This window comes from Sander vitreus, chromosome 19 (assembly GCF_031162955.1).
Source record: "Sander vitreus isolate 19-12246 chromosome 19, sanVit1, whole genome shotgun sequence".
Classification (NCBI taxonomy): Eukaryota; Metazoa; Chordata; class Actinopteri; order Perciformes; family Percidae; genus Sander; species Sander vitreus.
The window spans coordinates 16,144,166-16,160,284 of NC_135873.1; the positions used below are offsets into that span (position 1 = coordinate 16,144,166).

General features: G+C 40.3%; 1 protein-coding gene across 4 annotated transcripts; it reads right to left on the reverse strand.

The window, feature by feature from the left end:
- Position 1: 1 nt before the first annotated feature.
- rela (v-rel avian reticuloendotheliosis viral oncogene homolog A) lies at positions 2-15,718 on the reverse strand. Of its 4 annotated transcripts, none has more exons than XM_078276289.1 (11): positions 15,552-15,718; positions 13,747-13,782; positions 13,006-13,151; positions 11,389-11,534; positions 9,565-9,656; positions 8,043-8,177; positions 6,133-6,237; positions 3,894-4,109; positions 3,675-3,755; positions 2,726-2,797; positions 2-2,456 (listed from the first exon to the last, which is right to left on the reverse strand). In XM_078276289.1, exons 1-11 carry the CDS (start codon positions 15,556-15,558, stop codon positions 1,603-1,605), a joined length of 1,890 nt encoding a protein of 629 aa, XP_078132415.1. In that variant the 5' UTR covers positions 15,559-15,718; the 3' UTR covers positions 2-1,602. The 4 variants fall into 4 exon arrangements, with proteins under 4 accessions (XP_078132415.1, XP_078132414.1, XP_078132413.1 ...); XM_078276288.1 differs by having other exon boundaries at positions 2-2,459; XM_078276287.1 differs by having other exon boundaries at positions 2,723-2,797.
- Between the last annotated feature and the right edge of the window lie 401 nt (positions 15,719-16,119).

The following is a 16,119-nucleotide window of genomic DNA, read 5'->3' on the forward strand; positions in this document are numbered from 1 at the left end:
CTTATTAATTATAATGCATTCATAAGAGTATTTGTATTCTTGATGTTCTGTTCCTGATGGACAGGGCGGCTGAAGAAATCCTTGATTTGTATGCACAGAAGAAAATTTGCATCCAACAAAGAATTTGTTTACAATATACATTTTTTTTGTGTGGTTTGTACTGAACTATGCTAAGAGCTGTCAAATAAAATCAGCTTTTGAAGACCCATCTTAATATGTTGTGGTTTTTATTGACAAGAAAAGTGTTTTGGAATTTTTTTGACAGAATGAATCATTTATTACAGCAAAAAGGCATATAGCATAATCTGCTTACATCACACCAGTATAAAACGGCATCTTTTCATCTCAAAGCATCTTTTACTACAGAGTAAAGCAAGTTGACTTACAGGTCTGAAATATGAGTTAAACGGCAGCCATTATTCTATAAAATAACTATACAAAAACTGATTACAGACCAGAGGAAATTACACAAAAACGAGATCTGATACAGCTCCATGAGTGTGAGCTTCTCTGCTATAAGCATGTACTTATAAATGTTGCTTTTTGATAATTATATGTAGACCTTCATTTGGTTCATTACTACATTTTGTTGAGACTCAACAAAGGAACCTGCATAAGAGTCAGTCACTGCTGACCTTCACAACACATTCAAAAAAGTTTCAAAGTAATACATGGGGATATGTAATTACAACATTTGCATAGACTTACCTCCACATCTTGATTAACACCTCCCGCTTTGTTTAAAAATCAAAAGGTCAGACCAAACGTACACATTTCAGAGTGACAATCACAATAACACTGACCAGAGCTGTTATGAAAGATTTTCAGCGAGGGAATTAGTATAGGCTGTTTGTCGGCTTGTTGAGCCGTGCGTTGCCAATGCCGCACGTCGGTTTGAATTATGTTTTTATATTTATTTGCTCTCACGATCGCTTCCCACTGCCAGGGTTGCAACTGAAATAATAGGCTAAAGCAATGGCAGTTTATGGAAAGCACAAGTATAATTATGGTCAGATCTAGTGTCTGACTGATGGGGGAAGTGATATTAATAAGCGTTGTGATTTATGCATTTACGGTGTCAGCTATTTTTTTTTTTTGCCAGCGTTCCTTCCTGTTTTAGGAAGCAGCGACTGGATTGCGTTTTGCCTGTAAAACTGTGTCTGTGTTCTTCATATTTATGTAAAATTATAGTTTGCTCTTCTTACGTAAAATACGCGAGTACAGGCCTCGGACTTGTCTTCAGCAATCTGATCAGATTGTCTGTATGCTACAAAGTTAATGATTGATGCTAAACGAGGGGTTTAACAAGGGCGACAAAAATAATATCGGGAACGTTCAGTCCTGTCTTTTATATCATTTGTCGGTCAAACTGTATCTAAAGGCCTGGCAAAACCAATACAATACAATTCCATAAGAGTCTTTGCTGGTGTTTCCACAGGCAGCAGTTTTGCCACATTCTGTCTCTTACAGCCCTATTATATCCACCTTTTGTTTCCTTTATTGTCTTTTATAACAACAAAGGACTTTTAGTTCAGAAGGTAAAAAAGGGGCAGATACAAGTGGTCTATGTAAATAAGTCAAAAAAATTCACGTGGATAAGCTTTAAGTCGGGTGTCCCGACACAAACCCAGCTTGGCTTCCACTATTAAAAATGGAAATGAGACGATCCTCGTCAGCGGACATCAACTCATCAAACTCGTCCAGCACGATGGGCTGTTGTCTGTTGTTGTTGGACGCCATGTCGATCATGCCCTCGTTCTGGAGCAAGTTGACGATGCTGTTGGGGTAATTCATCCAGGTGCTTCCTGGGATGCCGGCGGGGTCAGAAGTGTTGTGGGATGGCGCGCTGTGGGCCGCAGTAGAAGAGCTGGGAGGGGCAGCCTGTTGACACGAAGCCTGAGCCAACATGGAGCTGCCGTTTCCACTCTCGCTCATGAGGGCGGGGTTCAGAAGGTCCTCAAAGTCGTCCATGTTTAGGTTGTCCAGAGCGCCTGGGGCCTGGGCTTCGGAGAAGCTTGGGAACTCTGGGATGTCGTCGTCCGCGAGTGCTGCGTCCACCCGGAACTGAGAGCCGTGCATGGTGAAGGAGCTGCTGGGCTGTGAGGAGGCCGTGCTCCCCTGAGAAGTTGCAGGCTCCTGGGCCATGGCCGAGGACATGTTGGGGAAGAACTCATGAAGGTCTGACAGGTTGACGGTGGAGAAGTCTTGGTTGGCGGTGGGAGCGGCGGTAGAGGAGCAGGAGGGTGCTGCCTGGCTCAGTGTAAAGTTGGACACTGGAGTGGCTTTGGGCTGGGAGCCCAGGTTCAGGCTCTCCATGATCCTCCATGTTTGGTTTGAGGCTGCCGCAGAGTTGGAGGGGGAGGCCTCCATCTTGGGCTGGACTGAGAAGAGCTGGCCTGGTTGATAGGAGTAGGAAGGCTGGCTTTTTGCTACACTGGCACCAGGGGGCAGCACAGCTGCTGGACACAGACACACACACAAGGACATTGAGCTCCGCTACTGAAAATCTTGTAACAATCTTTATGCAGAAAACTACCTACAATCATCAGTTTAAGGTTGATTTTAAATAAGATTCATTGAGTACACTCTGCTCTCCCATTCTTTCACCGGCTGTTGGAGGTTATTTTCCTATTATTATAAAAAAAATTATAATAATAATAGAAAAATAAGCTTTGTTACTTCACCTCTATATATAAATGTAAGACTATTTAAACAGACTCACCACCTTGTGACGGAGCCTTGGCTGTGATTGTTCTCCTTGCCGGGCTTATGTGCCGTCTATCTTGTGGAATGGACACTGAAATTCAAAACAGACGTGATTAGAATACATAGCAGCTAAAACTCCCTATTACCTTGTTATTAGTCTGGATCAACGGCAGTTCATTCACCAGATAATCGCTGGATGTCCCTCGCCTCGCAAAACTCTGTGTATTTCGGGAAACAACAACAAACTTGGAGCTAGCGAGCTACACGCTGAAAATGGCGAGTTGTGAAGAAAACGTGGATGATGCAACAAGGCAGGCCTGCTTGGTTCTTTCAGGGAATGACTGTAGAGATTTACAAGGGATATGTTTACTCTTACGGTAGGGCTGCTCGATTATGGAAAAAAATCGGAATCACGATTACTTATTGACTTTTCTTGGAACGTATGTTCGGTAGGGCTGCTCCATATGAGGAAAATATGCGATAACGTTGAATATGGCGATAATGATATTACTTGCTAGAAATAAAGAGATAATAAAGTGTCTTCAGTTCTGCTGCCTTCAGTATTCTGCTACAATACAACACATTGCTTGTTGAATTTAAAACAAATGAAAGGAGATCATTTCCAACATTCTTTTACGGAACAAACTGAACATTGAATTGAACAAACAGTAAAAGGCAACACTAGCTTAAGCATGTCAGTTGCACATTAAAGTGTAGTTTTCTACTGATACTGTCTTTCAACCAACACAAAAAATACTCTCTAAGTGTCTTTAGCGATGTGTCCCAGCCTTTCACGATGCGTTTACTGCACCAGTTGATATTGTGATGACGATAAAAAAAACAATATATTGTGCAACCCTTAATGTATGGTGCAGCCAGACCTTACTCCGCAGCGCTGTGGAGATAGATCTGGCAATGCGAGGCTACCGTATTATACATACTGTATAGCAGTGAGCTTATCAACGTACCACTAGACAGCATGGGCCCCAGCTTCAGGCTCTGGAACATGTCCCCTGTACGCTTCCTCTTCTCACTCAGCCTGTATTCATCTACAAGGGGGCGTTTTTAAAGAAGCAGTTAGAAGACTGGGTCTGTAGAGTTGATCTAGTATTTTGAGAGATCTATCAATCTTCTCAGGAAAAGCTTACATGAGTCACTTATGGCGAAATGGGAACATTGCCTCTTACCTGGGTCAGCGGGCAGGTACTGGAAGTCCATTGGCTCGCTGACCTCGCGGTCAGAGGGCCGGCGGAGCTGCATCTTGACTCTAATTGGCTCGGAGAGGTTAGTGTCGCGGTACGGCGGCGTGCGGAACACAATGGCCACCTGCCTGTGGACATCAGCCTGGGAGAAAGTGCCCTTCCCCTCCCAGGAGTCCTGGAAGAAACGCACCTCGATGTCTTCTACAGGGGAACAGACAACGGGACATCTGAGAACGTAAACTCCACTTGGTTACCAGCACAACAACTGAGGGACAAAGCTGCATTTAAGTTTAAAAAAAAATTGTGATTAGATCAGATAAGAGCAAATTGGGAAATTCCAGTGCTACATCAGCAAATATAAGACACACAGCACACATACACAATATACAAGAAATAATAATAGGATAGAATACAAGAACTATTCAAACATTTAAAAAAAAAAAAAAAAATACACAAGAAAGAATGTACAAACGTATGTAAAAGTGGCAAATAAAAATGTACAACCTACTTAAATAGTATTTATAAAGATGTAAGTAAAGCTATTTTTGTGCAAGTTGCACTATTAGAACAGGCATTATGCAACAGAAACTCTTTCCACTGATTTAGTCTCCGATTTAGATTTATTAAACAGTTGTCAGATTTTGTAATACAATTTGTGTGAGACTCGTCCCTTTTTTCTCACGAAATGCTAGTACTACATCGAGATGTATGTGAATCTCATCTACCAATCAGTGTTCGAAAGTTTAACATTATCGTTGATAGTGAGCATATATTTTTGCCATCTTTGCTTTGCTTAGGGGTTAATTAGAAAGCGAGAAATTAAACAAAGGAAGAGCAAGAAACTTGAAGTTCGCGAGGCGTACGGACTTTATATCAGCATCACAGCCCCCACACAGGAAATCCTTCTGATGTGTAGCTCATGATTATCTCACATTTAGAAGTTTGCAGACACAGAAACACAGTGGGAAGCAGTTCATTGTCATTAGACAAATATGGTGTAGTAGTATAATATTGGAAAATAGGTCAACTGAGAAGTGGACGGCAGAATACAGGATGAAAGCTTCTGGTTCAGTCAATCAGAGATGATACCACTGCTTTGTATTACTCAAAGCAGATATGGTGACAGGCAAGGAAACCTCGAGTGCAACAATGGCGGTGTACAGAAATATCAGTTCAGGCCAGGGTGGTTGATGGAGTGCAGATGGTGCGTTATCTGAGAGCACAGGTTTTTGAAATGTATTCTTAAAGCTGCATTCCTCTTCTTTTTGACCACAGGACCAAGCTGAAATGATAACTGTATGAAGTGATTGGGGAACATGTTAGCAGACACAGAGCAACATTAGCATTCATTTAGAACACATGTTTCTGGCCACCAGAAGTCCAATATTTACTCGCCTCCTTTTAGCTCCGTTTTGGCATCTTCTAGCTTCAGTTGTAACGAAAGAAACTCACCATGACGCACGGTTATTATAGTAAACTAAAATCAAAATAAGCAGTGAAAAATATTTATTATTTTTTTAAGCTGTGTGTAGGGTAGAACACAATACTTAAGAGTAAGATACATAAGAGTTTTCTAACAGGAGCAGGAAACCCTGCTCCAAGAAGAACTAAATTGAAACTATATTTACTGGTTAAAAACTGATACAAATCACGTAAATCATCTCAGTTTTAGTTTATGAGCTATAATATGTCTCCATTGGAAAAAGGAGACAGCATGAATTTCTGTCAACTATCGTGACCTTGAACCAGAGAAATCGTAACTAACTTAAACTAAAATGAAACTGAAAAGTCAAAAATGAAATAAAAAGTAATTGACTGTGTTAGTGTAATTGATGAGTTTGGCTATTTCATCATGTCCACTGAGTGAACATAGAAACCCACTGTGTCCGTGAACATAAACGTACACTTTATTGTGAGAGTCTGGGGTTCTATTTCTAAAGAGAGAGACATTTTGTTTTTAGGGCTTTTCCCTTTATACAGAACAGCTGAAGAGAGACAGGAGATCGGGGTCGAGAGAGAGGGGATGACATGCAGCAAAGGGCATCGGGCCGACTCGAACCCGGGCCGCTGGCCGGGACTGAGCCTACATGGTGCACGCTCTACCAGGTTAGCTAGAGGCCGCCCCGGAGTCGGGGCTCTATTTCACTGCACACAATGACTACTTAGTATCTAAAACAATGAACCATCAACTGAGGAAGGCACATACTGTACAGGCTTATTGTACCTTTTTGGACTTTGTCACACAGCAGAAAGATTTCATCCCCTCCTTTGCAGCTTCCAGAGTTGCGGTTGACTCGGCAGATCTTTAGCTCAGCTGTGTTTGGAGCCCCTTTAAGACAAAAGCATGTATGAATACATATAAATACAAATAAGTACAACAGCAAGGCTACGGATTAACACCAGACACCTTTTAAATAAGATAATCCTTTATTAGTCCCACAGCAGGGACATTTGCAGCGTTACAGCAGCAAAGGGGAGAGTGCAATAACCCAAAGCATCAGTAGAAAAAGCAAGATATAACAAATAACCAGTAGAAAAGCTCAATATAATAAGTAGACAGACATAACAGCTGTATTCACAGCACATAGGAAATGCGGAGGAATTTGGGCTGTGACTGACAAGTCCATACTACGCACATTAAGCAGCCTAAAATTCAATTATTTCCCCTGTATAATTCCCTTTTTCAGGTCTTTTCTGTTGTAACATTTTTATAAATGCACTGGAAGCGGATCCTTTTTTTCTTTTTCTTATGGAGGTGTGTTTATGTAGCTTCTGCATCTTCCCCAATTTCACCGCAGTGAAGCAGAAGGCAAAGTGCTTCATTTGTGTACTGTATACTACGGCTGGGACGATAAGCTTTAGTCCCTATTGTATTCGTTCACGATACATGGGTGGCGATTCGATTTGTTTTGCGTTTTTCATTTACTGCGATTCTAGAAGTATTGCGATTCGATAGCATTCAATATTGCGATTTATTTTTTTCCTTCTTTAACAAAAACTAAAGTTGAATACACTTCTAGAGACAAAAATATCGTGAGACACTTCTAAAAACTAGTTGTTTTCAAAGAAAGAATGCACATCACATTTCATTTGTAAAGAAGAACGTAACATGGACTTTCTGCTCTGTTTTGATGTAAACGGATATGATGTAGTCAGGGTTACCGTATAAACAGAACATATGAAGGTGAACCATTGGTAAAAAAAAAATCCAATAAAAAAAAAAAATCCAATAAAAATATTGATTCTGGGGAAAATAATCAATTTTAAAAATCGTCGCAAAAAACAATCTCAATACATGAATCAATCAATTTATAACAAGAGCTTAAATCCTCTATGCATACTCTATCTCTATATAAAGCTATGTAATGGGAAAGGCTTTGAGTTATGAAGGGTTTAGCAACTCAATAAGAATTAAGATACTATTACATCTGAGACTAATTCTTAGAAATACCTTCAGGCTGATGAGAAAAGCTCAAATGCAAAGAGGAACTAAGAGTGTCTGAGGGAATTAAAGGTTGCAGGAGTTGTATAGGTTGGACTGTCAAGTTGCTTACACAGATACCCCTAATACTGTATCTGAAGTCTCTTTTATATAGGCCTTAGTGGTCCCCTAATACTGTATCTGAAGTCTCTTTTATATAGACCTTAGTGGTCCCCTAATACTGTATCTGAAGTCTCTTTTATATAGACCTTAGTGGTCCTCTAATACTGTATCTGAAGTCTCTTTTCTATAGGCCTTAGTGGTCCCCTAATACTGTATCTGAAGTCTCTTTTCTATAGGCCTTAGTGGTCCCCTAATACTGTATCTGAAGTTTCTTTTATATAGACCTCAGTGGTCCCCTAATACTGTATCTGAAGTTTCTTTTATATAGACCTCAGTGGTCCCCTAATACTGTATCTGAAGTCTCTTTCATATAGGCCTTAGTGGTCCCCTAATACTGTATCTGAAGTCTCTTTCCCAAAATTCAGCCTTGGTGCAGAATTACAGCCACTAGAGCCAGTCCCACAATGAGCTTTCCTTAGGATGTGCCATTTCTGTGTCTGTAGCTTTAAATGCTATTGAGGAGGAGAGTGGGGGGGGGGTTTGTTTGCTTTGTTTGTGCTTGAGTTGACGCATATGTGTTGCCCACTCACTGTTGTCAAAGATGGGCTGCGACACCACGGGGTCCAGAGAGAACAGCTCCCCTGTCGGCAGAGTGATGGAGGCCTGGAAGCAAAGCCGAACCGAGTTCAGGTCAAACTCTTCCTCCCACACCTTCGCCTCTGGAACTGCAGCCAAGACACAGTGGGGGAAAGGGTGGGGTTCACAACCAGGCAACACAGCCGGCTGGCCAAGCACCACATCCTTTTACATGCAGGCTATCAGTATTTCAAGATCAGTCGCGAGTGAAGCTAACAAATTGCACTTCCTGTTATTCCTGTATATATTACTGTGTATATAAACTAAAAAAGGCATTCTTGCTCAAAATACTATGGCGGCATATCAGGGACATTGTAGGTAAAAAATAATTATGGAGCCAGGGAAAGGGGTAATATTCACAGAAATTAAAACTCAGAATTCCCGACAAAGTCGTAAATTTACAATAAAAAAAACTGCGATATTCTGAGATTATAGTGGTACATTGACGAGAAGGAATTTATTAACCAGAAAATAAATAGAATCTTAATTGAGATTATGAAGTCATAAATTTTCACAGCAAAGATAAACACTAAACTGGCTACAGGTTAAAATACAAATATGTTGCATAGATAGGAGGACAGAGAGAGATACCACTCGCTCCATTAAATGTATCCATGACTGTAGCTAGCTTGACATTAGCCAAAAAGCTAGCTACAGTATTTGACCATTGTCTTGTATAAGAACAGCCATTTCAAGCTAGTTTGTTAGCCTTGCAAGTTAAATGAAGGTAGTGAACATTGTTACTGCAAAGTTAGGAGCGCTAGCAAACAGGTTGGTGCTAGTAGTAATTTTTTAGTAAGAATGGGCATATTTTATTTTGAAAAACAGATGAAATTACATTATTTTTAAACTCTCACTTTTAGAGTAATTGAGCATGTTTGGCTTTAGATTAGATTATTTCTACTTTTATCAGTAACATTTACAACATAAATATCAGTTCATTTAAATAATACTCTTTTGTTGGAGATGTGGGACAAAGAATGGCCGGTTGCTTCATGTCCTGTGGTCCTGTGATGAGGTCCAGGAATGTTGGACCAGGATACATGATAACCTATGTCAGATTGCAGAGACCCAGGTTCCATTCAGCCCAAGATTATTTGTTCTGGGAGATGGGTCAATCCTAAATGGGATGGATAATCACATAAGAAGCTGGGCCCAGACTAGTCTAATGACAGCCAGACAGATTATTTTAAGGGGATGGAAGAATGAAGGGGTGCTGTCAATCCAGGAGTGGGCTTGTGAGATGGCTAGGGTGTATATGACGTGCTTATGGTGCTGTCATTTATAAATATGTTTATTTGGTTTATTGTCTATTCTCGAGTTGTATGTTTTGTATTATTGTTAAAAAATTTAAATTGTTAATCACACACAGAAAAAAAAAAAATGTAGGGACTCTCGTCACACTGCACATTACCTTTTCACACAATGATAGAAGTGCTTTATGTCGCACGCTCTTCTTTCAGCATGACCACTTACTGTTGAAGGGGTTATTATTGGTCTGCAGCCTACAAGTGATGGCCTCATTCACATCCTTCTTCTTGACACACTGTATGCCCAGGTTCTGAAAACTGAAAGCAAACACAGTCTTAGACTGAAACCAAAAGACCCAAACCACTGAAGCACACGTGTACTTCCCAATTCATTTCATGAATTCTTTTTCATAGAACTCTATTTCTGTTTATTTTTTTATGTGAAACAAAATACTCTGAGCCCAAACCCTAACTGTGGTCAACGCCCAATTTACAGTTCACACATGGTTTAAATGTTCTCTTTATTAACCCCAGTTTTAATCTTCTATGCACCTCTGCATTTAAAAGCCACATGTAAAAACAGTTATGTATAATCATCACTATGAGTTACTGACCACGTCCACCAGTTGAGAGAACTTGACGTCTACTTGACTTCGAGTGCACTACCAATAAAGATGTTTTAGACATTCAATAACATCAACTTGTTACCAGCTGTTTCACCAATATTCTATTGTATTAGTTTGTATTATCTGTGAAATATATATATAAAACTAGGGTAGATGCAAAATTAGGGCTGAGTATCGTTCAAAAGACTTTGATTGCAGTTCCTGAACAATACTTTTTCAGGATACCAACTTTATAAAATCCATTTTAACAAAAAGAAATTACACTACGGTACAAATGGTGGTTTTCCTGCGTGTCTCTACGACGTGTAACGAACAGCCAATCACAAACATTATTAGAGCTCGGTAGAAGCATGCTGCATGCTTATTGGCTCACTGGCTCACTGACGCTTTCAAAAGGTATTGAAATTTGGTATTGAATGACAAGGCATTTTCGATAGTCCATACTATGGCGGCAATTTGGTCGGTGCCTAAAAATATCAAAGTTCGGTTCCCCGCCCTACACAAAAGGAAATCATATTTTGAGAAAATAATTTTCTCTCTGGCTCAAAATATCCTATGCTCCTATTACTTGCCTATATCTACTATAATGTGTACAAGAAATCCTTGTCATTTAGACTACCATATAGCTCTTTTCTAACTTTTTATCAATGCAATTATACATTTTTCAATGTGAAAAACAAATGACTAATATAAACAAGTGCACTGGATCACTCTGGAGTACAATACTGGCAGTACACACTGTTTAGATTTCGTCACAGTCGTGATAAAGAAAGACAGACAGACATAGTTCCCTGTGATTAAAAGTATCTTGTCGGTCACTGTCCTTTGTCCTGCACTTTTTTTTCCACAGACCCTTAATACTTTCTTTACTCTCTTTCACTTAGGCCTGCTGTAATTATAAATGTAATGTAACTTATTTACATTTTTTACCATTGCATTTTAGGATGCCTATGGACAACTGGCTGAGGACTACAGATGGAAATTAGCCGTAGAGGCTAAAGCTGCTCCTTTTACTGTACAGTTAATTAAAGGGGACTGTCCACGACATTATAAACTAATAAAGTGAACTACTTATTTTGAGCAGTGGCGAGTTTTGATTGTCACACAGAGGAACTAAACTGAAAGACAGAAAAGCAAGCAAAGGTAAAGTCAACTTGTCGTTAGGTGGTTAATGTTTTACCAAGGTGACAGTAAACACGTCATCTCCAACGAAAGATAAAGTCCTTATCGCAGCCCATCTCTAACAAATTCCACCTTGTTTTAATGTAAAACCTCAGTTTCCACTGAGGCAACTCTGTGTCCCTTTTGAACACTGGCAAAAAGTGTCTGTCGCTTCTCTCGAATTTCTCTCAAGGGCATGAGAAAGAGAGCATGGTGTCTCTGTCACGGCACAGTGTGAGCCACACATTCACTTTCCGGTCTACCTGTGTATCCGTCTCTCCTGCAGGTCCGCCTCATAGTAGCCATGTTTGCAGTCTTTCCCAACCAGTTCGTGGGGGTGAGGCTTGTGCGGCGCGTTCTTCGTCACCAACGAGATGCGAACACGCAGCGGGCCGCTGTAGTTGTGCACCTGTAGGAGGAACATGCCATACATGATTCCAAATATTGTAAGGGCACTTGAGAAGAGTGGATGCTAGCTCACAGTTTAGTTAAAGGGCTGATCTCACTCACTATGGCAGCCTACTGCTCAAACGAACAAACTCCATCTAATAACTCATAAGTTCTATGTTTCTTCCATTATTTATTTTCTGTTTTTATCATTTATTTTATTTATTGATATCGCTCGCTTGGTTTTAACTGTTTGTTTATTGTATTCTCTTAAATATGCCTTTTTGATTGTGAATTTGTGAATAACTGAATAACAAAAAAAAAAGAAGAAAAAGGTTCTAGGTTATGTAGCTCCTATTCCACATTTTAGGAGACAACAGCTCATAATACTTGGATTTAAAGACATTCTGTTTTATCTTATTATGTGTTATCATGGCTGGAATGAATCTCAGCGACTGATCAGCCAGTAGGTTTAAGCCTGATTTATGCTTCTGCATTAAATCTACGTAGGTACGTAGAGACGCGGTCCCTACGTCGTAGCCTGACGTGCACCTTTCAAAAAATGTAACTCGGCCGTGGCTTTGTAGCGCTGCATTTCCCCCGACTCATTTCCTGGTTCTCCTCCGTAAGCAACATGAAATCATGGAGAGGGTTAACTGTTCCTGCTCCAGATTTCCCACCGTGGTCAGAAAGAACAGGGGAGACACTTTGTTTCGCTCACTATGACTCTAGAGTCGCTACTCTCTCTGAAGATAATCACCGTCGCTCTCTCACTCGCTCTACTACACACACACACACACACACACACACACCCCCTGCTATTCTCTTAAAGAGATCGTCACACACACCAAAGCACAAGTATAAACATCAGGCCATGTACGTAGGCTACGGAGAAAGCTCTGCGTGGAGCCTCTGCAGAACCAACAATCACGCTTTAGGCCCTAGCTGTTTGTGGCTTCTACAAGCAACAATAATACATTTAGCACAAAAAAAAAATAGAGAAAGAATGATGAAAGGCAATGTGGATGGCCGTGAGCTGGAGTGGATCTTTCAGAAAAAGTTTTTTTACTTCAAAAAGGAATAGTAAGAATCGTATGGGCCCTACCCCCATTTTCTTTTTACCCAAACTTCTACCAAAGTAGATTATTATGTAAGCTTAACTACATTAGATGGATAACAACTAGGGATGTGCAAAAAAAAAAAAAAAAAATCGATTCACATTCGAATCGCGATTCAAGCTCTACCGATTCAAGTTTTTTTTAAATTGTAGGTCTACTGCAATCACATGGGGAAAGTAACTACATTTACACACTGTGAATCTTTTTTTTTTTTTTTTTTTTTTTTTAAATTGAGAATCGTTCTTGAATCGAAAATTGATTTTGAAACTAATCTTGAGCCTGAAAATCGATATTGAATCGAATCGTGACATTTTCTGAATCGTGCACCTGTAATAACAACTAGAAAACATGTTAAATAAGTTGCACCCCTCTCACCTTGATAGCTGGGTGGGTCTTAGTGGTGTCGTTGCTCTTCTCTCCGGGGATGCTGCCAGCCGAACGGCCCTCACACTTGTACCTAAACCTCATCCCCCTCTGCTTGGGCTGCTCGATGATCTCTATGTAGGGGGTCGCAGCTTGGACTGATGCACAGGTGGAAGGGAGACAGGAAGAATGGGACTTAAATGCAGTGTCACTGGATTTTGGAAATACTAAATAATATAGTATCCAGACTGGGGCTGGGCAATACATCGATATTATATCGATATGTGAGGCTAGATAATATCGCATTACATTTTGGATATCATAATATGACACAAGTCTTTTCCTGGTTTTAAAGACTGGATTACAGTAAAGTGATGTCATTTTCTGAGCTTATCAGACTGGTCTGTTCTATTATTTGCCTTTACCCACTTAGTCATATATCCACATTACTGATGATTATTTATCAAATCTCTAATTGTGTAAATATTATGTGAAAGCACCAATGGTCAATCCTTCAACATCGCCGCACTATCGACATCGATGCATTTGGTCAAGAACAAATAATATTTGATTCCACAGGTAATCCAGACTGTGAAACACTGCGTGTCTACCTGAATCAGTGTGTCAACACAGAAATAGCTCCGTCATTGATAATCGGTCAAAGGGCTGAAATGTTTACTTCTGAAAAGTCTGCAAAGTCACCACACCTGGTTTTTATAGAACACTGATAACTTACGGGAAAGTGATTCTTACCTGGGTTGAGTGGGGTCAGGCCCCATCCATACACACCTGTGGTGGACAGAAAAACAAGAAAAGACATGTCAACCACTTGACAGTCGAAGTCTTGGAGCGATTAGTGGTTTACCATCCACAGTACATGACACACGGCATACAGTGGCAGCACCAATGACAAAAACCAAAAGCTGCTTTCAGCACATATTTGTGGTTCAGTAAGAGTTTGTCATGTGTGTGCTGTGGTCAGGTCAGGGTGGAAATCTACTGGACACTGCAGCGTCCAAAAGAGGTCAAAGGGCGCTAAGATACAAGGGCTTCCCAGCTAAATATAATTACTCGCCATAAACTGCCCGCCAAGCGCGGAAAAAAGAAGTGCAGACTGCAGAGTTAAGCACCAATAACAGGCAGGGTGTGATGTCAGTGTCAAATTACCAGCCGTGTTGCGAGGAGCCTCCATTGTAAGTGAAGATCAGAAGGCAGCGCTCTAGTTTCAGCTACTCGGTTAATAATGAATTGCTGAGATTCACGGCAAGAAGCGAGGTGCGACAAAAGATCAGTTGGTCAAAGCTCCACCCCTCAGCTAGTCGGACTTGTTTAAAGTGAAATGTGTAGGATGCTTTCCAAGTTGCAACATGCGTGCTTGCCAGCCTCAGGCTAAACTCATAGAATGACAAAGCATGAAGGCCAATAAGTGTGTAATACTTACACTTTTAACTATTCATTTGGGAGACATCCCTCCCTATTTATTGAGCCTGATGTTGTGAAAGTGAAAGTAATTTATTCCCATAAGTTGGCCTTCATAAATCACTAATATCAAATCAGAGCCTAAGCTCCTGAGACACTTGGATGAGTCACTTTCACTCGAGTTGCCCTAACTGCTTCCACATGTTGTTGACTTGTTGTGATACGGATTCAGTAGCTCATCAATTTTACTGTCCTCTTCCTATACATGTGAATACATCGTGTCTATCAAAAATGACGGTCTATTTTTGGAGGGAAGGTCTGTGAAGTGGGAAAAAAAATGTGGAAAACACTTTAATCTAATAATGTATCCAAATCCATTATAGCCATAATACAATCAGGCTATTTTGTTTTCATTTGCTTGCAAGGCAAAAGTAATGTAATATAAAATAGACACATGGGCAGTTTTTAAATTGTCACAAGCTACTCTTCGCATCGGCATACATATGTCCCACTAAAGAGACAGTATCTCACCACAACTTGGTCGAAAGTATTGTGTGCTATTTCCATAATTTCCGTCCACTAAAAGTCATGCTACAATCGAGGTGGGCGGTTGCTAGCAGCTAGGACCAAATCACAATAGAACAGATTTTTAATTGAAACGAATGCTACCTGGTGGGTTATTTGTTGGCCGAATTCAACACAATGTATTAACACTGGCATACAAGAAAACTGGTTATCCCATATTCCACAAATAGACAAATAACCAATAAATTGATTCATCTTCGAACGAGGTTTGGCATTTTCAGTCACTATGGGGAAATGCATGAGTTGGACTAAACCAACAGGCCTCTTAGCAGCTTTGTTCACGCGTGCCAGGCAAGTAACACACAGAGAAATAAATGCAACCAATGTAACATTAACTTTCACTCGAATATGGCATGGAGAAGTAATAAAAACACAAAATATACGTAATACTTCCTACTGTACGTTAGCTTACTATCCGGGAACAGCAGACTCCCCCGGTTAGCGCAAACCCAGTGATAGCGGGGCTTTCCCCTATGCGCAAAACAACTCCCTGTACATTTTCACCTTCTATGTATAAGGAAACAGGCCGAGCAAATAAATCCAGCTCCGCTTACCGTCCATGGCCGTGTCCGGGTCCGACTCACGCTTCTTCCGTCGACACCACTGTTTATTTGTTGTTTGTTTTTGTCTTTTCAGCTAAAAGACGCGACAGCGCGGACTCCAAAAACTTCTTGACATTGCTGTGCTTTCGCCTCCTTCGCTCCACCCACATCTGTGTACACAGAGCGCAGACAGTAAAGCTGGACAATACAAGACTTCCGGTAAAAACAGTGCAGAAATAGTGCCACTTTTTTTGTGTGTAATCATACGGACTTCACTATTTACAAGACGGCATTGGACTGGTGCATGAAAAGTCCACTTCATTATCTTTATCAAAAATGTCTTTCTGACACTCAGTAGGCTATACATGAATTACTTATATTTTCCATTGATTTTTTTCTTATTTATTGAAATAGTAGAACAGTAGTAGAATATCACATCACAGCATAAATAGTGTCATTTCAATTTAAAAAAAAAGAAGATAGAATCGTCTTGCCTGTATATGCCTTTATGTAGGCTACAAGTTTAATATACTGTTCAACGACAATGAAAATATGTTTCTTGTGTCAAAAATATCAATGC